Source organism: Curcuma longa, chromosome 15 (assembly GCF_044706935.1).
Source record: "Curcuma longa cultivar G26 ecotype Majalengka, Jawa Barat chromosome 15, ITB_CL_G26_1.1, whole genome shotgun sequence".
NCBI lineage: Eukaryota > Viridiplantae > Streptophyta > Magnoliopsida > Zingiberales > Zingiberaceae > Curcuma > Curcuma longa.
The window spans coordinates 2,718,208-2,746,010 of NC_133875.1; the positions used below are offsets into that span (position 1 = coordinate 2,718,208).

The 27,803-nt window shown below is 35.7% G+C and overlaps 1 protein-coding gene and 1 pseudogene across 11 annotated transcripts; one reads left to right on the forward strand and one right to left on the reverse strand.

The window, feature by feature from the left end:
* LOC141846788 (uncharacterized) lies at positions 1–26,659 on the forward strand. Of its 11 annotated transcripts, XM_074734845.1 has the most exons (21): positions 1–789; positions 3,932–4,474; positions 4,565–4,702; positions 4,792–6,906; positions 6,994–7,107; positions 7,457–7,639; positions 7,730–7,792; positions 9,505–9,576; positions 9,648–9,917; positions 14,733–14,852; positions 15,970–16,029; positions 17,591–17,631; positions 17,802–17,879; positions 17,961–18,045; positions 18,629–19,177; positions 19,273–19,442; positions 20,830–20,955; positions 25,485–25,582; positions 25,859–26,139; positions 26,217–26,334; positions 26,578–26,659. In XM_074734845.1, the coding sequence occupies exons 1-15, from the start codon at positions 1–3 to the stop codon at positions 18,755–18,757; spliced, it is 4,800 nt and encodes a 1,599-aa protein (XP_074590946.1). In that variant the 3' UTR covers positions 18,758–19,177; positions 19,273–19,442; positions 20,830–20,955; positions 25,485–25,582; positions 25,859–26,139; positions 26,217–26,334; positions 26,578–26,659. The 11 variants fall into 11 exon arrangements, with proteins under 11 accessions (XP_074590946.1, XP_074590948.1, XP_074590943.1 ...); XM_074734847.1 differs by lacking the exons at positions 25,859–26,139; positions 26,217–26,334; positions 26,578–26,659 and adding an exon at positions 25,661–25,719; XM_074734842.1 differs by lacking the exons at positions 25,485–25,582; positions 25,859–26,139; positions 26,217–26,334; positions 26,578–26,659 and having other exon boundaries at positions 18,629–18,944; positions 19,094–19,177; positions 20,830–21,088.
* LOC141846789 (uncharacterized) lies at positions 26,522–27,554 on the reverse strand (annotated as a pseudogene).
* Between the last annotated feature and the right edge of the window lie 249 nt (positions 27,555–27,803).

A 27,803-nucleotide genomic window follows, 5' to 3' on the forward strand; every position in this document is an offset into this window, starting at 1 on the left:
ATGGGAATGAAATCGCAGCAGTTGCTGGACTCTCTCACTGCTCACATCGCCCTCTACCACGCCGCCTTCTCCAAGGCCTCCAAGCCTAACCCTAGCCCGCGCACCGCCGTCCTCCGGTGGTTCTCGGCCCTCTCCGGCGACGACCGCCAGGCTGCCCTCACTTTCGTCGACCATGACTTCGTCCGTCTCCTCCTACAAATGGTCGCGCGCCTCCGCAGCCATGGGCATGGCTTCTTCTTCCTCCTCCCCGATCTGCCCTCTCCCTCCCTCCCCTCTCTCTGCTTCCGCCGATCTCATGGCCTACTCTCCCGAGCAGCTGCCATAGACACCGCCGAGACGGATGTCGCTGCGTCTCTCCTCCTCTTTGCTTCTTCTGAGGACGCTACCTTCCTCGACACGGTCACGGTGTCCGAGGACCTTGTTGCAGACGTTGACCGCTTTGTGGCGGTGATGGATGCGATTTCGGGAGGAAGGTTTCTCAGAGGAGAGGTAAAAGATTTGGCGGCGAAGTGGCTGGAGCTTCCTTGGTTGAAGGACAAAGGGTATTATAGCATAGAGTCGTTCGTAGCGAACCGGTTTGAGGTGGCCTTGCGGTTGTCTTGGGTTAGCTCTGAAGGGGGCAAGAAGCTCAAGGGTGGAAAGGCTGCTAAGGGGAAGACCTTGGCTGCTGGTCTGGCCGCAAACGCCCTCTGGAGGAGGAAAGGGTGCGTGGATTGGTGGGCGAGGTTAGATCCTGGAGGGAGGAAGAAGATCATTGAGGCTTTCCTTGGGAAGGCAGCAAAATATCTGGTACACGTTTTCTTGAATTGTTCATTGAATCACTTCAGTCCGATTCTGGTGGTTAGACATTCCCCGAGATAATCATATCTTATTACTCAACCATCGAGAGACTGAAATTATTTGTCCTTAAGCATGCTTTTTTGTTTTCATTTATCATGGCTTGATATGGATCCATGCAAAAAAAAAAAAAAAAAAAATCAAATTAAGCTAATATTCTTCTATGTCAGAGTAAAATGAGAATTAGGCTATAAATGAACTAGACATCCACGAACAACCTTAGTGTTCGGTTTGGTAAGTGTTCGTTAATGTTCATTCAATAGGAAAAATATATAAAACAAACAAGCTTGAATACTAGTTTATTCGTTAGTGTTCATGAAGAAAGCCATAAACAATTTATGAATATACTTATTTATCAACTTGTGTAAAACATAATTATAAATCTATTTCTTATTTTTTATTCAAATGCATAAAAATATAATAATTTTTTTACATTCTTAAATTGTTTATATTATCTTAATAGTATAAGTTTCATATATCATATCGATGCTATACCTAAATTATAAGGACAATAATATTGTTAGCTGAGCTTGCTAAAAAGTTTGAACTTGGCTCGAGCTTAATAAGATTTTTAATAAATAAACTCGAACAAGTTTGATAAGAAAATGAACAAGTTTGAAAATAGTTAAGCTTGGTTCGTTTAAACAAGCTTTCATCAGATTGAGTATAATGTATACCCATGAATATGGACAATTGTTTTCTAGCAAATCTGCAGATTAGGTATCATCACCTTGGTCAACAAAATTTATAGTTTGTTCCAACTAATTCAAAACCATTTTTGACAGTAAATCTGTGAATTTGCTGATTAAGTTAATGAATTACTTGAAATTTTGTTTCGTTTCGAGTTATCCATGTGATCCTCTAGATCACAATAGTCAAACAAATTTATAGAAATGAATCCCTTACCATCTTCACTGCTGATAAAATTTCTGTCTTTCTACGATGGTCACCTTATTTGAAAATGTTTTCTCAAGTAATTGAATTGGTCAACAATATAAATGTGACCTTGATTGTGAAAAAAAAAACATTTTCTGGGAGCATTCTTGAGGTTCTGCAGAATTTCTAGGGCCACTTCTTAATAATTATGACATGTGATCTTTTGAGCTGATTAGTCAAATTGATTATAAATGAGATGTTAAGTCTTGTAACTATTATAAGGTAGTTCAGTTTTCCTACCAATCTTTTAGTTAATGGTTCCCCCTTCTTGGTACTAATGTGACATAAGATGTATAGGAGTGCCCACTTTTGGTCCCTAACATGTTAGACTCCTCAAGATAAACTTTCATCGCTGAGAGATGTTAATATATCCCTCTGAGCAAGTAAGCTTTATAGAAAGAGACAGGAGGGAAAAATTAGGGCTGTGATACCATGTTGTTACAGGGGAAAAAATAGATTATAGCTCTCAGTAGTCCCCTATACTACCTATCTATAATGCTAATTAATGAAAATAGTAAAGTCCCTAATATTAAAGTATTTACATTTTGATCCATAACAATGGGTATTATGTTTAGTTCCACATTTGTAGTTTTAGATTTAAGATTTTTAAAGAAGTCCTATATATGTAATAATCCCTTACAATGCAATAGAATATCTTCCTTTCCCTAAATTAAACACATTCGTTTAAGAATCTCCTTGTAGTCATTACTCTTTCATTACTCTCAGTGACTTTCTTTGCCTTGGTCCATAGGCTTTACAGTGGTATGAGATGAGATGGTGGTATTAGTGGTTTGCATTGAACAATGAGTGTAATTTTCTCAATTTCTTTCATATACAATCTAACTTGTTGGCACTGTTTTCATACCTTTGAAACATTTTTTTTTATTGCCTGAACTCAAGCCTTTGATCTTACTTACAATAAGCAATTATCTCCAATCATTTCCCTTTAACAGTTCATAGAGTGTCACTGATGATTCCTTTCTCATTCCACTGTTTAATTTTCAGGAAACAATCTTTAGAAATTCCATTATCTGTCTTAATGGGCAAAAAAAGAAACAATTAAAAAACTTGTTAGTCTAGCCTTCTTTGATAAGAAATTGCAGTATAAATGTTGCTATTCTAAATGCAATAACCCAATATGCAACATGTTTCCCTGCCAATATCTGTGCTGCTATGCTGAATCTTGATGCAGCTTCTGCTTTTGTACAAAATGTCATTGCAGTGTGCTTATGAGAAAACATTCAAGTGCAGCATTTCTGAGATTGTAAACATTTTTACAAGTTAAACAAGATTGTCTATCAACTTGTATCTAGTTTAATACAGTTCCACTTGCCACATCTCCATTATGTCCGATACAAGTGAATCCATTCATGATAATGGAAGTCACAAGGACATAGACAATGGCCTATCATGTTTTTTTCTTCACATTTTCTCACAAGGACAAGCGAAATTATTTAGTGGCAAAAAGAAGAATTAGCACCATCCTGGAATTCATTGCTCATGATTTAACTTTTATATTTTTCTTTTTTGCTTACTGTGATCAACATTTGAGTCGTGAACTGTGTTCAATTGTCTTGACTCTGTGGTATTCAGAAAGTTTCTGGATGAGTTTTTGCTCAGTTGGGTATGGATTTTAAACTTGGGCATCCTTTTGGTTGATGATCCTTGCCCTAGTGTTTTAATTTTTTTTTTTTTTGAAAAGATAACTATGAGAACTTTCAAACATTCACATTTGATGAAGGTAGATTTCAAACGCAAAGACTTTAGTAACAACTTCCAGAGCCCTTACCAACTTGGCTAGTTGGCATGCACAACCCTTGAAGCGATCATTGTTTGATTTCTTATTCTCTTCACTTTTCTTGGCTAGAGAACATTTTATGGCTATATACTGGCCATAGAACTATTACTTTTCATACTTGAATGAATATTGTGAGATTGTGATGGAGGAGATTTATGCAGTGATTACCAAATTGGGTTTTATATGGCTAAGGTGTCTGTCTATTTGAAAGTTGAAATATTTGACGGTCTTTTAATATTTAGAGTGGTTTTGAATTTTCTTGGACTAGTTGATGACAACTTATTAGCTAAGTCTTCTTGATATGTCACCAAAAAGCATGCTTTTGCGGGCAATAACTTTCTTATTGGTCTATGTTTTCAGGTAAATGAGATAACCTTGGAGTCGGAACTTGCCTTGAAGAATGAATTTCAGTTGTGTAAACTTGATGGTGAATTTCAGTTAAGATATGGTCCTATGCCTTCCTGGGTGAGATCACAGAAATCTCTTGTTAGCAGGAGGCTTGATTTTTGCATGGACATCGTTCCAGTTATGTCTTCTGCAAGAACACAAATTCTAGCCAAATATTTGAACTGCATATTAATCGTTCAGGAGATATCTTCTCTTTATGTGTATCATTTTAGTGAATATGAAGAAAAGCTGATCTTTTTTAGTACATTGTCATCTGCTGGGACTATTTGGGATAAGATGTCAAAGAAATTACACGGGCTCCTCATGGTTATTTACACTAATTACATGAATGTTGAACTTCTGGGAGATACAAACTTGAAAAGTATCCCAAATAAAAGTAGAGAAAATTCTAAAATCTGTCGTCTCAAAGGGAAGAAGAAAGCTCATAATTCTCGTAAACTAGGCTCTACTCAGAAGGTGTCTAGCGTCCATCCTGGATCATGTGAACCTTCCTTGGTATTGTTGGCCCTTTTCTTCAGCATTCTAAACATTCCCATGAGTTTTTGACATTTCTAATTTATAGTAGTAGGGTTGTTTTCTTTTCAGGCCAATGGATGTGGAGCTGGTTTTTCCAATGAGTGTGAAACTAGGCTTTGCTCCCAGGAGGAAATTCCATTGCACACAACTAGTCAAAAGGCTAATCTGACTAATATTTTGCTGAAAGATCCTGAGATTCAATTGGTGGTTAATAATACTGCAATTGCCTTAGCCTATTTTCTTGTTTATGAGTTTTTTGACATAATAATCCAATCAGGCTTTTTTTTGTCATGTAGGGAAATATTGGAGGGCCATGCAAGAGCAGTAACAGCAAGAAGAAAAGTAGAAGAAAAAAATCTAAAAGTATAGTTGCTAGCTCAACAAATGATGAACTTCCTCAACTTGAGAGCAAGGGAACTGATTTTTCATCTCTTGCTGCAGAAATTGAAACAAAAGAAAGCAGTACTTGCTTATTAGATGAATTTAGTAATCCTGCAGTTGTTAATCCCTTACTGAATGGTCTTGATGTCAGTTTTGGTTCATCTCCAGTATATGATTCTCGTGAGTCTTCTAAGGAATCAGTTTTAGTGGCAGAGGATGAGAAGGCAGTGTACACAAAAGTAGCTTGTGACCTCCATAGTACTGCACAAAAATGTGTTTTGGAGGAGGGTCATCGTCCAGATTTAGACAAGCCAGGAAAAGATTATCTTTATCAGGGCGATCCGTCTGTTACCACAGTTGAAAGGATTCTACATATCTCGCCAGGGTCCTGTTTGACAAGCAATGTAAATTGTGATGAAATAAATGCAGGTTCTGTCAACTCATCTGAAAAATGTTTAGAGAATGGAAATGTTGCTGCGTCAGAAACGTACTATTTACCTATGCCTGAGCAACAGATGGAAGGCAAATCATATGATTGGCTTGAGAGTCAACCTAGTGATGTGAAAAATATTTGTGGAACAACTTCACAGTTTGTCGTCCCATTCAAGCAAGAAAAAAGTTCCAATGATGACAGTTCTGTAATTAAAAATGACAATAAACCATGCTGTCTGTATAACCAAATCAATCATGTTGAAATTAAATCATATGAATGGCCAATTGTAACACCCCAGAACTTTTCACCTTTGAGTTCGCATGCTCCTGCTGCCACAGAAAGGCTACATTTGGATGTTGGACATGAATGGCCTGCTTACCATCGCCAATCCTATTTATATCCGAGGGATCAGCCAAAGATGACGTCTTCTGAAGGCAGACAAGGCCAGGTCTTACCATCTCTTACTCTGCCAATGAGTTTTGACTGGCCTCCAATGGTTAAAAGTTACAGTCGACTGGGTCAAGCAGCAACTTTGAGCTATGACTCTGGATATAACTCAAAGCTACAGTCTTCTTTTTGCACCGGATATCCTAGTAATCCAGTTGAAAGTACAGGTAGCTTTAGTAAGAACGATAGGATTAATTCTGCTGATATGGATATGTGTGATAAAAAAAGCATATCCGATTTGGCAGAGGATACAGAAAGCTATTGGCAATCTGAGGAGGAAATGGAGACGCACATGCTATCTGCGAGGGACTATAATAAGTTTTTTGGTGGTGGACTAATGTACTGGAATCCTGCTGAACATGTTGGATCAGGTTTTTCTCGTGCAGCATCTCATAGTTCTGAGGATAGTGCATGGGCCTGGCATGAGGCCGATCTTAACAGAGCTATAGATGATATGGTTGGAACACCTGGAATATCTTCATACAACACAAATGGTTTGGCCTCACCAACAGCTATTCCATTTTGTTCATCGTTTGATGCTGTTGGGCCTGGACATCAATCTGTTAGTTATACTGTTGCAGGAAATGATATGGTTGGAAAGATGCCTAACTCACCATCTTTATTAGATACCCCTGAAGAAAACTCAAAATCCATCAACAACTCACCCAGTGTAATTGAAGGAATGAAAGGGGACACACTTCCAATAATGCTGCGTCCCATTATTGTTCCTAGCATGTCGAGAAGAGGATCAAGATTGGAGTTTAAGGTTGGCTATGAACACAAAAGCGCATGCAGGCCTTGTACTAGGAGGGATGCTCCCCGAATCAAGAGGCCACCATCTCCTGTGGTTCTTTGTGTTCCACGAGTTCCTCAACCTCCTCCACCTTCTCCGGTAGGAGAATCTAGGAAGCGAGGCTTCCCAAGTGTTAGGTCTGGAAGCTCAAGTCCTAGACATTGGGGTGTCCGAAATTGGTATTCTGATGAAAGTACTTCCGAGGAAATACAACAATGTTTTGATGGTGTTGAAGTTGTTTGGCCTTCATGGGGAAACAAAGGCATTGCAAACAATCGGATGGTTCCATCGTTTCATGGGCCATTGTTGACTGATCATTTAATCACAATTCCTCAGCTTGCTTTTGATCAGGAACATGTAAGTGGATGCATCATTTCAATTTTTACTGGTTGTATTTCTTCATGTGTGTTGACTTCATTGCATTTTTTAAAAATGACTTTGCAGCCTGATTTAGCTCTACCTTTGCAACCTCCAGATTCAACAAATTGTTCATCTATTAGAACATCTCTATCTGCGATGCGCACACTCCATGAGGAAATTGATTGTTTTTGCAAGCAGGTTTGTTCATTAAAGTTTATCTCAATTTGTCTCAGTTTTCTGTCCTGTCACTTTTTCTTTACTGTTGTAATGTTGTCTAGTTTGTGATAGTGCATGCGTTACTTGTTTCATCCTTTGCAGTATCATTTCTTGGTTTACTAGTTGACATTAATATTCTTATTGTGCTGTATTCAATGAACATAATATCATTAATATATTTTTGGGGACTTAGATTGGGGCTTGTATTGCATAAGATTTACAAGAGCAAACATCTTTTAACTGATTTAATCATCATGTGAATTCATTGAAGATGCTCTCTCTTTGCAATTTGTATTGCTAATTGTTTTTCATCACTAATGATATGGCATAGGTTGCTGCTGAGAATCTGATTAAAAAGCCGCATGTTAATTGGGCTGTCAAAAAGGTAACACGCTCCCTTCAAGTCCTTTGGCCCCGGTCTAGGACAAATATATTTGGATCTAATGCCACTGGTTTAGCTCTGCCTACTAGCGATGTAGATCTTGTTGTATCTCTTCCTCCAGTGCGAAATTTGGTGAGACTTTCATATAAAATGTAGTGATTGTTGTCATTTTAGTGTGAAAGAGGTTTTATGTAGAATTTAAAAGATGGACTTTAATATCAGGAGCCTATTAAAGAAGCTGGAATCTTAGAAGGTCGTAATGGTATCAAGGAAACATGCCTTCAGGTAATCTGATTGCTTCATTGATTTACACCAGTTATGGCTTTATTTTTCTTAACTTTTTTACTACGATTCTTAGCTAGTCCTACTGTGAAAAAAAATTCTCATACTTGACCTTTAATTCTAGAATGATTTGAAGACCTATGAGCAATATATACATATAATTTTAGTTGATTTACAGAAGGATTCAATCACAAAGTAATTCAATTTCCTTTCGAGGGCTAATTTCGTGTACTTGGTGATAGGTTGTAGTTTTTAATTTTTCTCTTCTTTGCTCATCGTGATTGTTATTCATCTTTGCTATGCAAGATGAAGAAAATGTTGTTTTCTATTTTTTTTGAAGCATGCCCCCATAGGTATGCTTGCTATGTGGTTTAAATCTAAGTTGTAATTTTTTCCTTGCACACTTAAAGTTATTCATACGGTATACCTATATAAAATTCTGATATTTTCCATCTCAACTTGCCTGTGGATGGAGGAAGTTGAATGATAAACTAGTAATCAACATTACCATAGATAGCTCAAGTGCTCGGCCACACCAAAGTTTTGAGGAATTAACCAACAAGAGAGTAAGAGAGAAAGGATAACAACTATGAAGAAATCCACCTTCAGAGACTGAGAAATAATCCACCTTACTCAAAAGACATGGAGAAATTAATTTTCAAAATGTAGCTTAAAAATAAAGCATTAGCTGTTTCATTTATTTAATCCAGTATGATCCGAAAGGTTTACAATGAGACTTTTGTAAACATAGACAATTTAGAGAACACGAAAATGAGAAATATCTAATAAAGATTGTGACCATGCAACCCAATCACCCATATCACTCGAATAAAAATTTCCAAATACCCAAATAGGCATGCTTGGATGTTTGCATATAACATATTTCCTACGGTGTCTCTTTCCATTGTTTGACTATCGTGAAGTAGTTTGGGCTTGCTGTCCAAGGGGTTGTTCTAGTTGTGGTGTTGGAACTCTATGATTGAATAGATCAAAGAGTTGAGTGATTGGAAGGATTAACTATTGGATGGTTAAAAGTTGGAAAGTCGCACCGGCAGCTCCTGCATTATTCTCCGTCGGGTTGGAAAGAATTTATCCTTGGGCTTGCATTTTCATCTTCTCCATAACAAGGCATAATTTTTGTAACATTAAAGCTAACTGAAACATCATAATATAGGTTTGATCTTGTAAATGTTTTCACCCATTTGTTAAAGGACTTTCAACGGTCCATCCATTTGCGGCATGAGCCTGTCACTTCGAGGAAAGCACTAATTAATCTGTTCCATATTTTTAGCTTTCAAAGAATAAGAGGCATACTGCTCCATACTGCCTAATTATCTGTTGAGGATGATATGTTTGTTGAAAATCATATTATTATTATTTTTCTTTTTGTTTGACTTGTAACTTTTTTCACTTGTGTTGGTTTGTAAGCAATACTACAAACATAGTTTTAAATTTTTTGCTTAATATATTGATAATGATAGACAGACAATATTAGTTAGTCTTTCTGATTAGCCCGCCTCCTTAATTGCTGAAATCTGTTGAGACTATTTTTCATCTCTCTGAATACTGTTTTCTTGGAACCCTTGACTGTTCATGCAATCCTGTGACTATTCATGTGGTGGATTTCTAAAATTGACTACATGCTGGAGTAGATTCGAGTATGATATATTATTTGATGAGGCATGATATTAATAGATTGTTATGTTTTCTTCCAGCATGCAGCTAGGTACCTAGCAAATCAGGAGTGGGTTAGAAATGATTCATTAAAAACCATAGAAAACACTGCGGTAAAATTATCTCTTTGCATAATATGCTATCATTTGTGTCGCTGTCCTCATTTAAGGCTGTTCATGTACAGATACCTGTTATCAAACTTGTAGCTGAAGTTCCTACTGATTCTGATATTTCAAGAGAGAGCTCTTCCATAGTGCATATACCAGATACACATTCAACTCAGATACATCAGAGAGAAAGTGAAATTCCTGATCCCGATCTGTCTAGTTCAGACTGTAGCTCTTGCCACATACATTCAAAGAGGACAAGAAATGATAGCGTTGATGCAAAATCAATTCATCTTGATATTAGCTTCAAATCATCATCACATACTGGACTTCAAACTTCTGAACTGGTAATCTGTTTTTTTTTGTACTTTTTGCCATAGATTTAGATTCTCACTTATTGCCACAAAAGAAATTGATTATCTGGCTAATTTCATCTGTTTGTTCATGATATGGTTAATTTTGTTAGTTTATTATGAATTTATTCCATGCATGCAAAATGCTAAAATGTTCACCAATATCCATGCTAATCAAGCCTGATCCATGAATTTTAGTTTACTACAGGACGCTAAACTTATGTAGTTTTTCTTGTTACAACAGATAACGGCCTTCCTTACTGTTGTGGATTGCACATCCTAGTTGGAATCAACTATTTGATTCTTTACCTTATCATGGTTGATAAATTGGATTCTTGCAACTGTCATTTGCACTATTTGATTTGTAAATTTTTTTACTGGCCTTGACTGGCTTATTCAGATGGTTTCACTTAAAATTGGTGCATATGCCGTTTATTTAATGTCCCTGACAAAGTCTGTTTGATAAATAGTAACTCAACCAATTAATTCCCAGTCAGTAATTGGTGAAAAACACTCGAATCAGTGTGACTCAAACTGGTCAATCAGTTCCATTTTTGTTCATTTTATTTTTTAATATTTGTTAATCCATCTGATTGAATGGATAATTAGCAAAGTAGTGCCACTGCCCAGACTAGACTGACCTGTTTTTCTATAGATATTGGTTGTTTCTGCTATGAAGAACCTGACAACAATGGTACTTCTTATGTGTTATCGACATGAATAGAGGGGTTAATTTCTTCTTATTTTTCTAGCTTTGGGGCTTATTTAGGGTTGATTTAGAGTTAGGCTCAATTTGGGTTTTACCGGTGTTAGGCTTGTGCTTGAGTCAGAAGTATGCTCGAACCGTATTGAATTTGGAGGTTTTTTGGATGACTAATGTTGAATTGGGTTGATGGTGGTGAATTTGATTAAACCATAGCTATAACCAAGATTTAAAATATCGAGCTGTGCTGAGGTTTCGATTCCAGACCGGAACGATACAGTTTCGGTACCATATTGTGTCATGCTGGTATAGTTCGGTATTTTAAAATATAAAATATATTAACTAAAAATAAAAAAATAATCTAAATATTTAAAAATAAAAAAATATATTTAAAAAATAATAGGATAATTTTACGAGGCTTTAATTAAGCGTATTCAAATTATCCCAACTATAGCTAAGAGTTGATTATTACAACCTAAGTTTAAAAAAAAAATCAGATTTCGTGACCGCGACCGGGGCATGCGTGGCCCCCGCGACGCCTGTGGAGGCGTCGCCGGACTTGTGTGATGCCTTCAGACGGTATCCCGACCGGTGCTAGTTCACTGGCGGAATGAAAAATTTCTCCAGTATCGAGTGAAACGGCTCGAGATTACAATCCTTGGCTATAACTGTGTTTCATATAATACCATGTCAAAATTATACCATTTTTGCTTCTTCTCCTTTTTCGTCTCTTTACTCCTCCCCCGTCTAATTCTCCATTAACACTATACATCAAAACATCGACACAATATTGAAATGATATTGTTCTGGTTAAAGTTCAAAACTCTGATATGATTGATATGACTCGAGATTTTGAACCTTGGATAATGAGGTTAACTTTTTGGGTTTTGGTTTTAATGTCTTAATTTAGAGTTATTAATACCTAGGTGTAGTTACACACCCATACACATTGTCTTTGTTATTAATAACTAGGTGCAGTCGACACACATACACACCTCTTCCTCTCTCTAGTAATCCTCCCTTTTATGTCATCTTTGGCTGATGATTTCTATCCTTAATCTTCACTCTCCCTCCATCATCTTGGTTTGACACTTCTCCATTCACCGTAACCTCCTATTATCTTCGCGAACCCTTTCCCTCTATTTGCACTAGTTGTCCATCCAATGTAGCCGTCCATTCTTCACAAGTTGATAACCAATCTGTTATTGTTTTGACTCAGGTCACTAGCAATCCTCACTTTTGCACCACTTTTAGGTGACAATCTCCATCCTCAATCTTCACTTTTTCCCCATCATCTACCGTCTCACTTCTACATTCAACGCAAATCATCATTGTCAACCCCTTCCCTCCATTTCCATTAGTCGGACACTAGCAACCTCCTTAACCCTAGTCAGTGTTCTAAATGGCGGCTGAGATGACAACCTAGGCACCGTCTACGCGGGAGGCGGACATCAACCGTATCGCCTTTGTCTTAGGCGGTGCTTTAGGCGGTCAAAATCAATGTAGGTTAAAAAATCCCCCTTTAAACAACTCACCTCCTTCTGCGTCTGGAACTGCCATTGCCGCCACTGTCGCTGCCATTGAGGCGTTCGGACGTGTCACTCGAGCCCGACAATGAGCTCGGACGCGTCATTCGAGCTCGGCAACAGGCCTGGATGAGTCATTCAGGCCCAAAGACACATCTGGATGCGTCATGCGGTCCCGACGACGCTTCTGAAGTTGAAATAGTGGTAAGAGTTAGGTTTTTAACTTAGCGTTTAATCGAAAAATTTTAGATTAATAATTTTAATCAACTCCTAGCTATGTTTGGGATAACTTAAATAGACTTAATTAAAATATAATAAAATTATCCTATTAATTTAATATATAAATATATTTAAAACATTATAAACATTTTATTTTTTTAATATTAAGATTATTTTTTATTTTTAATTAATATATTTTATATTAAAAAATATCGTAACTATATTGGTACATCGGATAGGTAAAAGTAATGATATTACTTTTTTGGTATTAATATGGTGATGACTTTTTATTAATTATCTTATTAATTGTATTTATATATTTATTTGTATCTTATATAAATTATATTATATTGTATGAAGCTTATTTATGCATAACATTATAAAGAAGGATGACTCTTTATAATATTATGTATAAAAATAATTAAAAAAATTCAATCGCCTAGGCACTGCCTAGGTGGTCAAGCTGGCAGGCGTCGAGCCGATAGGCGGTCCTTGACCGCCTTGCCACCGCCTATGGCTATTTACAATACTGACCCTAGTGTAGCAATTCTGTTCAAGTAATTGCACCGCACCTGTGGAGAAAACAATGTGGTTTGTGTGAGGCACATTGATAATAGTGTTAGTGTGCTTCTTGCTAATATAGGTTAGTAATTGTGTTGATTAATTCATGGTTTTTAATGATTAAGTGTTATTTGCGTCGATGGATCTTAGAGTGGTTGCATGATCATTGACTGGACAACTGGTGTTGCATTGTAAGTTGTTCAATTGAGGTAGGATCCTTTTATTTGTATGGAGAAATCTTCATGAAATGTATATTTTTAAACCATGATGTCTTAAAATTTGTGCAGCATACATTTGGTCTTGTGGCGATAGAATCAAGTGGTTGATGCACTGAGTGGGTAGAATTAGTAGATAGATTCTATGTCTTCTGTGAGTAGAGAAATTATGGATCTAAAATGCCTTTGGTTTGGTCGCACATGCAATGTGTAGATAGATTTTGAAGGTGAATGCATATGGCAAATATGGTTTGCATGTGTAATTAAAAAAATCTTATTTGGTTCTTTCCAAGATTTAAAATTTTGAGCAGTGCCAAAGTTCTAGTATTTGATTGGAACGATACTGTTTCAGTATCGTGCTGATGTTTCAATACATGGTGCCGATAATGGATTGAAGTTGAAGAAGGAAGGAAATGAAGCATAGGAGGGGGACATCATCTGCGTCGAACATGATTTCAAATCTTGCACCATATAGGACGAAATGGTCTAAATATATATAATTCTGGTAAATTATTAAAACTCGATACCACTCGGCACAAACAATGTCTCTTTACTTTGTTTTATCTTTTTCCTCCTTCGAGCTCTAATATATCACCGACACCATGCATTGGAGTGTTGGAATGGTACTGGAATAATATCTTTCCAGTCAAAGATTGAACGTACGACATGACTTGAGATTTTTGAACTTTGGTGCCGAGTGGTATCGAGTTTCGGTGATTTATTGGAACAGTATGTTTCGACTATTTCGCCTAGCACGGTATGAGATTTCAAACCACGGTTCATTCTAACAAGCTTAATTTCAACCAAATTTAATTAAAACTCCATCTTACCATATTTAATAGTTTATAATTTGTAAGTGTTAGTTTAAACACTTGTTTTACAAGTGATGATTAGTTTTAGATACACTGACCGCATAGGCTTTTATCTGTACCTCCCTATATTGCATATGTGCTTTGCAATGAGTCCTCCACATACTGCCTACATACGCTTTTGAAAGTATGTTGGAAATTGACTCTTATGAATAAATTTTACAACCCTGAATTGTGGTTATCGTGAATTCATTTAATTATCTTTACCGGAGGATATTTTAAATATGTTGACAATCAAGCTTGATTTATATATTTTTAAAGATTTTTAATATCTTCTTAAATGCAGTTTGAGTAATAAATTTGATCCTGATATTGATTCACAAATCCTACTGATCATATGAGGTTTTTGGCCTTGCTACTGTGATATAAATATTGATTTTGTGAACTATGTTACAAAGTTACAGGCCATATTACTAAACATTATAAATCCCCATCTGCAGTTAGTCATCAAACATTATCCATCAATGAATTCTTAAACCCGCAAATCCGCAATACCAGTCATATGCCCATCATGCTTTTTTATGTTCATTAAGCGTTATTTATCACATCATCCTTTCATAAGCTCCCTCACACAGAATTCTCCTGTAGTTTATGCCAGACCCTTAGTTGTTGGACTTTGAAATGATGGATGATAAGAGACATTGCATCTTTCCCTTTTAGTTAATACAAAATTTATATTGGATCCTTACTTTGACTTGTTAAATTGTTACGTTCAGGTTAGAGAACTCACCCAACAATTTCCTGCTGCTGTACCACTGGCTCTAGTACTTAAGAAATTCTTGGCTGATAGGAGTTTGGATCGTTCTTATTCTGGTGGTCTAAGTTCATACTGTTTGGTAGGCTATTCTACTCTCTTGCTTGGCTTGTCATACAGCTAATTTCCTACAGAAATCCTAGTAGCTCAGAATTCAGATGGAATGGCAATGAAATTCCTTTCTCTATTATGAGTTTAGTATTAGTGACAAAATGAGCCAAAATTTGTTTTAAGGTGACAGCTGCATTCAAAGGAGAAGTTATTGAAGGGAATAATATAGCTGCGCTTTTGAAGGCTACAACACAATCATAATGAATTATCTTTATTGTAGTGACTAATGCATAATGCTAATGATGTAATAGCAATGTTTTATGAAGTTAAATGATATGTTAAATTTAATCCAATGAGATTTATAAACAAGAACACTTCCTTGATAAACTAGAGAATTTAACATATGACATATCTAGAATAGACTAATCCAGTAGACTAGAGTCATGGACACACCATCATGATCAAATATGGTCTTAGCTAGTAACTAAAATAATGTTGTAGGAGGTGAAGGGCTCTTTGTTGCATTTAAATAGTATACTTTTGTAATGATTAATGTGGAATATTAATTGCATTTTTTTTCTTAAAAAAAATTCACTACAGATTTAATTTAGCAGAAATATATACTTGAGATTCTGATATAATGTTGACAAGAGTCGGTCAAGTAGTTTTATAATGGTTTAAGTAACATAATTCTCAGATACGTTAAGGATCGTTGTTGAGTTGAACATCTGATCAAGATTGGTGAAAATATGCATATGTTGTCAAGATAGATGATGATATGCATCGCTTATGGACTCATCTGCTTGCATTAAATCAACATTTCCTATGAGCTTCTGGAAGAATCTTGATTTTGACTAGATTGACCGAACTTTAATACGTGGGCATATTTTCCTATGCTTTTGTTTCTCTGATATCAAAATGCATATTCATCTTTCCTATGGCTTGCTGTATTCTTTTTCTTGTATTTTTTAAACTAAAGCTGTCATAGTTTGACGTTGGCATGAAACTTGTGTCGTTGATAAAACTTTGTTTCATATTTAGACTGGAATTGTTACTGATCTAATACTGGCATATATAATCTTATATTACGGACATTTGGTTTGTCCAGAAGATTATATTTATTAAAATGTCTGTTTGGCTATGTGCAGATCTTGCTTCTTATACGTTTTCTTCAGCATGAACACCATGCTGGACGTCCTAATAACCAAGTAAGCACTCACAGTTTTGTTAAAAGAAAGTTTTGATTGATTGCTTCTCTATTAGTAAATGTAATTGTGTAACTATGATATGCTTAATATGTCTTTTTTGGTCAAAATATGATATACACAATATGTGTATCTTGTCTTTATTTAAACTTTTATTTGTCATTTCCCTCAATATCAGTATTTGTTATTGCTGTACATGTATCTGAATTTCTCTCTTTTCAATTCTATCACAGTTTTCTTGAGTATTTTTAATTTTTTTTTTTGAAAGAATTCCTTTCATAGCTTTTCTTGTTGTCTCTTTTATCTTTTTTGGTGTACTTGGACCACAGTGAAAAGACAAAGTTCTTTTGGGAAGAAAGTGATAGTACCTTTTTTCTGGATTAGTGAGATATAGTTAAAGTCTACTCATCCTAGGTTCACAACAACAGTAACAACAAGAAGCTATGTCCTTATTCCAAACAGGTAGTAAGCGATAACCTAACCCTACAACTAGAGCAATTTGGGCATTGTTTAATACTGGTTTCTAGAGATTAACATAACTCCACCTTTTTTTATGGGAGTGGGACCAGCATTGGCCAAATTTCTGTTTATGTAAATTTCTGAAATTCTTTTTATATACTGAGACTTTGATATTTGAACATGTACCTAGAACTCAATTGCAAGAAATTTGGGAAATCTATTTCCTTCTTCACAAAATTCCATTTGTTAGTTTTTTGTGGGTTTTATCTTTTGATGATATTCTGTTAATTTTTCTTTCAAAATTTTGATCAAACTGTGCATTCTTCTCGAGAAGATTTCACCTAGTTTCTGGATGTTTTGATTTCCACCTTAATTTTTCTTTAATTATCTTTATTTTTTTCCATCACTGAAACAAATGAACTTACCAGTCATTCAATATCATGTACAATGTTCTTGCACTGTTATACAATTATGTTTATTTTATTAAGAACTGCTATTTGTGCTGGTATTTCCTATCGGGGTAGGTAATTGCTAGCTGATGTTTTTTTTTCTGGAGTGACTAGTTCTAGAAATATAAGATTGAATGATGCTTTTCATATTTAGTGCTTGTTTTATCCTTATTTTACTTATGCTGGACAGAAAATGATATATTTTACAAAAACATGATGTATACTGGTTTGGTGCACTATTTCAAAAACTCACATTGAACATCAAGCATAGCTCTAAGTCAGTTGAGAATCCAATGTGAGTTACTGGTTTCATGTATTGGATTGATGAAAAGGTGTTATTAATTAACTTTAATGTCTTTATTCACTTGAACCTCTTCTTATCCTTTGCTAGCCTTTCTTTTTTTTTTAAACTTCTGTCACTTAAAAATCATGTCACACCTCTTTGGAGCTTGACTAGCAAAAAATTATAATTTCTCTGCTTTAAGGTTCCAATTGATATTCCTTAGATGGAGACCTGTTTGCTTTTAGGTGGTTAGTCCTTTTTGTTAAATGATTCTATCATTTTTTCTTAGATATAGTACCCTTGTTAACCATGGTAAACATTTTCTATATCAAAAGATTTCAGATATCACTTGTATCATTTGTGGCTTTTGTAGAACCTTGGTGGCCTTTTGATGGACTTTCTTTACTTTTTTGGGTAAGTAAATGTTCTTCATGTTTATTGTAGTTAAAGATTTATCAGAAATTCATTATACATGGCCATTCTACTGTATGATTTCAGTGAATATCTGGTTTTGTTGATTGGGTACCTGATTAGATTTCTTCTTCTTCTTCTTCTTCTTTTTTTTTGCGGGTTTTCAATTGCAGATATATATTTGATCCTCGTCAAATGAGAGTTTTGATCCAAGGAAGTGGAATTTATCTGAACAGGGAAAGAGGACTTAGGTTAGTGGATTTATTTTGTTTCTTATCATCAGAATTCTAGATGGCTTTTACTAAGTTCCATATCTATCAACAAATTTGCAGCATAGACCCACTCCATATTGATGATCCTCTTTACCCAACTAATAATGTGGGAAGAAACTGCTTTCGTATACATCAATGTATTAAGGTCAGTACAATTCTACCATTTATTGCACGGGTCTTACACCGATAGTACAGTGGATTCTGATGAAACCACATGCAATATCCACAAACTCATGTGGTTCATAACTTCATAACTGACAAAACCATGTCAAAATATGAATGAATTGCCAGACGAAAGAAGTGATCAAATTAAATCTTGGTGACACAATACACCTGCTCACTATGTTTATCATGTTGTTCAGATCAGGTTATCTGGATCAGACATTCCAAAAAGAAAAATCTAAGTATCTGTTTATCTCACCAGTAAAATCAATGAGATTGGAGTTGCTAGAAAATATTCATAGGAGAAAAAATTAAATAAATTTATTTCATGCAAAAAAAGGATTTTCAGAAATAGGTGATGCTACTGCATTTTCAAGATGCGTGCTATCTACAGAAGATACATGTGATTTAGTGTAATTTAGTCAAATAAATTATTAAGATGCATGGAATTGAATGTTTGGGTTAATTTGGGTTTTGGTTAACTGGGATCAGACACAAAACAAATCAAATTTAATTTACATAGGACCATAATGATTGAGGTGCTATATTGACACTGATATGTACAGGCTTTTGCTGATGCACATTCATTGCTGGAAAATGAGCTACAATATTTTTCTGGTAATGGTTGTTCACAGTCAACTGGAAAATTGAGTCTACTCCAAAAGATCATCCCTAGTATTGATTGCAAGGAGTAAATTTAAGTGATGATAGGTGAGAGAATGTTCATCTATAAAATGGTAATTGTACTTTCAGCTATTTTTCTAATCTGTATGAAAACATACTTGCTTATTTTTTGAATCGACCAGCATTCAATTATTTATTCTGATCATGCCTGCCAATATGTGAAACACCTATATATGGACTTGCTCTTGAACCTCCAAGGTATATTCAGCTTCACCATTTATGTATCTTATGCATATTAAACTAAGCATGATAGATGATGTAGGCATTTTGGCTTGGTGGAAACCATACCAGTTTGACTATCAATCTAGATCACTTTATTGTTTTATTATTGGGTGTCGTTTCTCTAGGATGCAGATTGATAGTTTCCACTTGTCAATTTTGGAAGCCAGTATGGTGCCTTGACTTGCCTCATTGTTTCTTTCACGAACTGTGTATGGATGCCTTATTTAACAGCTGCTACATTGAAGTGAATTGCTGTCATTCACTGTGAATGTCACCTCATTTTTTTTTTGTTTTATTTCCTCAGTTTCTTGCTACAATAGGAGGGCATGCCAACGACAGCTGAACATTGTTTTTCTATACAAAGCTGTCCTTTTGAAGACAACTGGAGTTCTAAATTCCAAAGGCTTATGTGGATCCTCTCTCTATTAAGAGTGAGTGATTATACACCATAAAATCTTCCTTCACATGTCCAAGGTAAAAAACTGAATTTCATGAAGTAAGCCATTAGTAAAGAAGCATAATGTAACATCCTAGTTTAGTCGCACATGGACGTGAGCTTCATTAAGGGATTTATAGATTTAGGTAAGTGAACTATTATTAACTTGCGCATTGGTTGGGCCTAACAATTTTATGGGTCAATTCTCTCATTGGATGAATTGTGACACTATGGTATTGGAGTGGATCCAATTCATTGACATAATGAGGTCTTCACAAAGAGTGGTTTTATTATAACATTACCATTGGGCTCACATGCCACTGAATAAAGATGATTTTAAGTTATGAATTGGAGCTTGGATCTTGAAAGGGACATCAAGTGTTGACTGTGACACATTTATTTAGTTAATCACGGAGATCTTGGGCTTATAAATGGTATTTATATGCATAGATGAGTAAATTATTTATTATTTGCTTGAAGCCTTTTGAGCCAATGGTTAGATCTAATGAGTTAACATGCTAGATATCTCATTTGGGTATTGTACTTTATGTTTGCTTTCAAGTGTTAACTATGACATTTATTTAGTCAATCATTGAGAGTCTGGGCTAATAAAGGGAATTTATAAGCATAGATGAGTGAACTATTTAATGTTCATTTGAAGCATTTCGAGCCAATGGTTATGCCTAATAAGTTAACATGTCAGTTATCTCACTTGGGCAAGTTGTGCTTTATGTTTGCTTTTATGACATATTGATTAATCTTGTTTTATTGTGATAATAATCTCTATTTTTTGTTTATTGCTTGTGAATTGCTTAATTTTTCTTTGGATATTCTATTACAGAATTTACTTAGTTTCAAAGTAGTGATCTTTTTGGTTTGGTTCTGAACTCTAAAATCGAAGTATTCTGGTAGAGTAGTATTTGTCACTTACAACTTCATCATTGTCTTCTGTAGTAAATTCCTTTGGATTTTTGTTACATGAAAGCATCAGAAAATGATCGATCAGAATAGGTATTAACACTGAGGCTGCTGTTTCTCATTACTTTGATCTGCAAAGAAAATATAACTAATGAAATTTTGCACTTTTTGCTCTTTCAATAGGAATGAACTGAAAGTTTTGGTTACGCAAGTTTTAGTTATATGACATCAATGTATGTACAATGATTTATCAAGGTAGCAGCTAAATCTAGAGTAGATCTCCTTCTTTTCTTTTTTTCATGTGCTATTCTTTGTGGAGAGGTAATAAATCATGCGACTTTAATTTGTTATTGCTGGATGTGTCATAAATTATTTCTGCTTCTAAATAAGCCAGGGACCTACATGGTACTACAGTTCGTAGTTTCATTGTCACTTAGTACCAGGCGTAATGATTCAAGTCTGAGAAATTTATTCAAGTAGCTCAAGCTAATTTTCATCTGATTGCAGGCCTACAAGACATGACTGGATGTTAAACTGTTAGTCTCTGAGTTTCTGCATCTTTAGCAATCTGAGTGGGACATTAAGCAAACATGCAGCTTGTACACAGATTCTTCTCTATTCTGGTTTGGCTTGGTGAGATTTGACCTTTGGAAAAAATTGAAACTCATGATTGTCCAAAAAATAATAAGGTGAATTTGGACAAAATGTTCGTAATGGTGAAATGCAAAAAAGAAAGTTATTATAACAATGAAAAGTCATCCTATTATGTGGATGCACTTCAGGCCGTCTTTATCGTTATATGGTGGTTGACTTAGCCATTTATCTCAATAGTTTCCAGTGCTCACAATTGCTACAAAGCAAGGATCAAAATATCTTTCAGTGTGCAGCAGTTTCAGCCTCTAGATAGAGTGGTACAGTTCATCTTGGCTAACAATCATCACCCTTTAAAGCATGTTGGGATAAGTTTTAATTCTATAATTACTTCCACTTAATTTGTTTACCTCAAAATACATATTTATAGCAATTAAAATATGATTAATTTAAAGTTTTAGTTCTGAAGTTACAAAATATAACAAGGATCTAGACTAATGACTATATTTACTAATACCAAAATAAATTGGGGATTGGATGAGCATAGGTTTTTCTTCCATCCTACAACAACAACCAAGTCTTATTCCACTAGGCGGGGTTGAGTATATGGATTCTTCTACGTCATTTGATTCTATCTCTTACTATATCATCATTTATATTTAAATAAATTTTTTCTTATTTTATTATTGCTAACCAAGTTTTTTTTTATCTTCCTTTTTCCTCATTTGATGTATACATCTGTCATAGTTTCATATCGTCTAATTGGAGCATCTATTGGTCGTCAACGTACTTGCCCATATAATCTTAAACGTCTCTTTAAGTTTTCCTTCAATAGGTACAACCCCGTCTTTCTCTCTAATATTTTCATTTCTTATCTTGTCTATCTTTGTGTGCCCACACATCTATTTTAATATCCCCATCTCTGTAACTTTCATCTTTTGCTCATGTGCTTGAATTTTAGTCCAATATTTAACTCCATATAACATAGCAGGTTTAATCGTCATTTTGTAATACTTTCCTTTAAGTCTTAGAAGTGCTTTACGATCACAAAGCACATCTGACGTTCTCCTCCATTTCAACCATCCTGTTTGTATTCTATGTAATAAATCACTCTCAATCTCTCCATTCTTTTATAGAAATGATCCTAAATATTTAAAACTCTCAGTTATAAATAACTCATATCTTTTATCTTTAACAATTATCTCATTACGTTTAGTATTACTAAATTTAAATTTCATATATTCTGCCTTTACTTTACTAAGTCTAAAACCTTTCACTTCTAGTGTTTCTCGTTAAGATTTGAGTTTAACATTTACTTCTCCACATGTCTAATCCGTCAAAACAATATCATCCGCAAATAACATGCATTGTGATACCATATATTGAATGTGACCAGTGAGTTCGTCTATGATTAATGCAAAAAGATAGGAACTTAGAGTTGATTCTTAATGTAACTTTATCTTTATAGGGAATGCTTTGGTTAATCAACCTGAAATTTTCATTCTTTTCATTACATTATCATACATATTCTTAATTAGTTCAGTATATGCTATGTTAACACTTCTCTTTTCTAGAATTCTTCATATAATTTTCCTTAAAACTTTATCATAAGTTTTTTCTAAGTCGACGAATATCATATAAAAGTTTTGCTTTTGTTCCCGATACTTTTCAATTAGTTGTCTGAAAAGATGTATAACTTTTATTGTCGACCATCTAAGCATAAATCTAAATTGATTTTTGGTCATCTCGTGATCTCCTTTCTTAGTCTTTTTTTATTACTCTTTTCCAAAGTTTCATAGTATGACTCATTAGTTTAATACCCTATAGTTTGCACAATTTTGTATATCTCATTTGTTCTTATATAAGAGAATTAGAGTATTTACCGTCCACTGATTGAATATTTTTTTAGTTTTTAATATCAGGGTAAATAACTTTGTAAGTCATTCAATATTTTGTTTCTCTAGACACTTCCATACCTCTATTGGAACATCATCTGGTCAACTGCTTTTTCATTTTACATCTCATTTAAAGCTTGTTCTACTTAATTTTATGATAAAAATTTAAATTTCTATACTCATTTGACCTACTTAAATTACCTAAATTAAGTGGGTGACTTAAACTTTCATTAAAAAGTTAATGAAAGCACCTCTTCCATCGCTCATTTATTTCTTTATCATTTATTAGTTCTCTATTACATTTATCTTTAATACATCTTATTTGAATAAGATTTCTTGTCTTCCTTTTTCTCACTTTAGCTATTCTGTAAATGTTTCTTTTCCTTTCTTTTGTATTAAATTTTCGATATAAATATTTCAAAAGTTTCATTTTTAACTTCATTCACTGTTTTTTTATCTCTGTATATTTTTTTAAAATTTTCTCATTCTTACAAGTATATAATACCTTATAGGTTGTTCATTTTTCTTTTACTTTTTCTTGTTTTTCTCATTCCACCACTAAGATTCTTTATTTGGCAGTCCATATTCTTTTGACTCACCGAGTATACTCTTGGTTACTATTTTCAACTTTGATATTATCTTATCTCATGTCATATTCGAGTCATCGTATATTTCTCCCAATACTTGTACTCCTATCCTCTTCTTAAATATATTTTGTTTCTCATTTTTTAATTTTCATCATTTAATTCTAGGAGTCGTGTATATTTTTCTTCTATTGATATTATGCTTGAGGAGTATATCCAACACTATTAATCTATATTGGGTAGTTAAGTTTTCTCCAGGGATGATTTTGCAATCTTTACAAATCTTTCTATCATTCTTCCTAATCATAAAAAGGTCAATTTACGATTTATTATTTTCACTTTTGAATGTGACAAAGTGTTCTTCTCTTTTTTAAAAACGTATTAGTTAATATAAAATCACTTGCTATTATAAAATCTAATATAGTTTTTCCTTCTTCATTTCTTGTTTCAAACCCATAACTTATGCACCATATTATATTCCTAAATTTTCACTCCTCTATGCTCATTTAGATCTCTTTCTATTAAAATCATTTCGACTGACGGAATGTTTTGTAATACCTCATCTAGGTCATTCCAAAATATAGATTTGGTGTGTTCATCTAATCCTACTTGAGGTGCATATATACTAATTACATTAATATTTTTTTTCATTATCACTATCTTGAGAGTTATAATCCTATCCGTCTTTTAACTACTCCTACTACTTCATCTTTTAACGAATTATTGACAACAATACCTACTTCATTTTTTATTTTACTCCTTATATACCATAACTTAACCTCGAATTCTCTATCTTCTTTGCCTTCTTTCTTACCCATTTTATCTCTTGTACACACAACATATTAATTTTTCTCTTAATCATCGTATCTACTATTTTTATTGTTTTACCAGTGAGTATTCTTATATTCTATGTTTCAAATCTTAGACAATTAGATTTTTATAATATTTATTTTTACTCAACCTATAGTGTGAGAACTTTTGCATATTTAATATTACACCCGAGTTCTCATGGAGATGTAGTTGTCCTTGCCAAGACGTTACAGTCGGACCCTACAACACGTTCTTGACGAAACATTCTAGCATTAACATAATAGTTTGATGGATTCATTAATTGAATATTTGTCTATAAGTCCACGTTGGCTGGCAACCTAACATGCAACTCTTGACTGTTTTCAACCGGACTTGGGACTGACTTTGGCAGGTTTGGTTTTTTTACCATCCTAATTAGATAAATCTCACAATTTTAGATCTAGATTAAGCAATGCATCTAGCACATTTAATATTAATGTATCTAGCACATTTAATATTAGAATTGATTTCTGCATATGCAATTAACTACTAAGAGTTGGAGTTGGACTGACACTATTGTACTGGAATAGGCACAGATATCTATCTTGATATTTATTTTTTACTCTGATGTTATTCTTTGTTGTTGATTCTTCAATTTGTGCTTCCTCTCCCTTTGTTTTTCATGGTATTTTATTTCCTCACGACCGACAGAGCAAATATATGGCACAAAAGAAAGAAATCCTTTTAGGAAGGATTACTAGCCTTAATTCTCTATCGGCACAAGACGAGAGAAAATGCTTTATCCTGTACAGTCTTACATTGAAATAACATTTTTCTTCTGTTTGTAAAAACTTACCCTTCTTTCACTTGTTCACTCAAAATTCTTATTTAGATTCATAGGAAGGTGTTGTCAAACAGAAAGAGGAAAAATTAGGAGGGATTAACTGATTGAGCAAATAGAATTTTAACTAACTTGAAAGTCTAATTTAGTGAAATTAATCAAACAAATTCAGATTTCAGACTCTATTTTAGATTAAATACTTCTATGGGTCATGAGAAATAAATGTTCTTGTCTTGGCTGGTTCTAGACTCTACCATCTCAGATAGATATTGTCTTGATCAGTATGACCGAAACTGTCTTGGCATGAGACCGTGCCAACACTGTATTGGTATCAATTGCTGATCTCAATTAGCATGTACAATCATGCTATGAAGTATATGTCAGATAAAAGACATACATTGTCAATATTACCTTATGGTTTTTCTGTTTAACTTCTGGAGTAATGTGTTTTGGATCTTGCAGAATAGACGCATATCTGGGTGAACCATCATAATGTTGGTTGCAAGGTACCACTCCATATTTGACTAAGTTCGTTCATGTTCTGGTTGTGCATCCATCAGGTATTAATTCGCTAATTTATGTGTTTTCCTTGAATATGCTTTTGCTGGAATGCATTTATGATTCTAGTTCTCATATAGATACATTTCAAGTATTTTTTGACCCTCTTGGATTCAACGTACATTTCATCTTAGATCTGATAATTTTCTTTATGTTTTTGTTCTTCATTTTGGTTTCGTCGACGCAATTTCTATTATTTCGTCATGGTCGTCGGCATAATTGTTAACTAGTCCTTTTTATCTGATGCTAAAATTCCACTTATTCTTTTCGTTTTCCAGGTGGACTTTCTGGGAATTTCTGCGTGAGCAAGAAACAGAAAGATGGTGAAAAGGCTTCGTAGCATATATGATGCCTAAATCTTCTTTAAATCTTCCCATAGCTGTTGTTGCTGCTGCAGCCACTCCACCTCTTCTCTTATATGACAATTGGTGTAGATTTTGGTCGAATTCTTCCATTTCCCAGATTTGAGTCTAAACCATCACGTAGTCATGTTGTTGCAATACGATTCTTGTAGTCTTTCCTTTGTGAATTGGAGAAGTTGCCGAGATAGAAACTCAAGGTTTCATCATATTGCATGTGTATTTTGGACTGAGTTTATTTATGAGAGAACATTCTTAGCCTTGTCTATTGCTTCAGGGACCGCTGGAAGGAGACTCAACGCCCGCTCACTTTTCCAGTTCTTCAGCACTCCGATCGTGAAGAATCCACTGCAGCAATTCCGGCTCATCCAATCGACAACACTCACTTTGCATTAGTAAGTAATCGAAACTAGCTCTTGCAATCGCAATAATAAAATTTTATTTTAATCCAAAATAATTTGAAGATGATGATGGAATTAGATTTTAAAAAAAACAAATTTTATGACAAGTTTGTAAAATAAAAATCTGTAATATGTATTTATTAATCAATCTTTTATTCTATACAACACGAGAGATCTTCAATTTTCTCACCCAAAATGTGACTAAACGTTTAAAGGCCTTTCCTCCCTTGGGTGCAGGAGAAATATAAACTACATGGGAGGGGCAAAATCGTCATATGAATCGCCCTAAATTGGCGAAGTTTCTAGATGGACACGAACCGAGTCCGGAGGCGTCGCCTCCGGCGCAGGCGTGACGATGTCGGTGGACGGATTTCGCTGGGCTGTGCGGTCCTGCTACCTGAGTACGCGGTGCGGTGGTGCCGGCCCTCTTCAACGGGCTTAAGAAGACGGCGAAACCCGACACGCTCCCCAATTCAGTTTGGTGGTGGTCGTGGTGGCGGCGGTGATGGTGGCGGCTGCTCGTGACGGTCCTCCGCATGGGCGTCGAGTTCGGGCGCTGCCGCCCGTTCGAAGACTCGGATGAGTACCCGCTCGCGTCGGCCCTGTTGCCCTCCGCGGCCGGCGACATTCCCCGCTCCACCACCTGGCCCGCTCTCCTCCCGTGTCCGAGAGGCGCTCCCCCCTCCGCCGCCGAGATCTGCGGCTGTTTCTTCCTCCGGCGGACGAGCGCCGAGAACCACGGAGCCCGAGCCGGAGCCCTCGCGCTCCGGCTTCTTGGATCTGCGATCCCCGAACAGGGTTCTGAGGACAGAAAACCTCCCGGATCTCCTGATTCGGCCGCCTTCCCCTTCGCCGCCGAAGGCGGGGCCCACCTGGGGAGTGCTGAAGAACAGAAAGTCGCGGCGGCCAGAGACGCGAGGCGAGACCGAGCGAGGGAAAGCGACGGGTGCCGGCTGGGGGGAGAAGGAGGAGAACCCGGCCCTCCGTCGGGCGCCTCCGCTCTGCTCCCTGGCGAGGGCGAGGAGGCGCTCCCGCAGGCACGAGGCGCAGACTCCCTCGCCCAGCTCGCAGGGGTGCTTCTTGCATTTCATCGCCGCCGCCGTTGGCTCCGCCCTCCGACCATCGCCGCGGGCTCGGGCCGTCGATAAATAGCACTGTCGTCTTGGGCTGACAGTGACGGCACGCTTCCGTCGGCAACTGACTGGCCCGTGGGAATCCAAATGCTCCTGTGGCGACGCGGGGACCACACGCATCCGATCCGCGATTGGCCGTGCTCGGGCAGTTGAAGCAGGTACGCACTCTCGCATTGATGACGTCAAAAATAATAAGACATTAAAATCACGTTAATTAATTTTAAAAAATTAACTGTTTTACCATTAATTAATCGCTGCTTAAAAACTAGTTTATTTAATTTAATTATCTCATTGGATCCCTTTTCTTCTAGAAATTGCTGGGAGGTATAG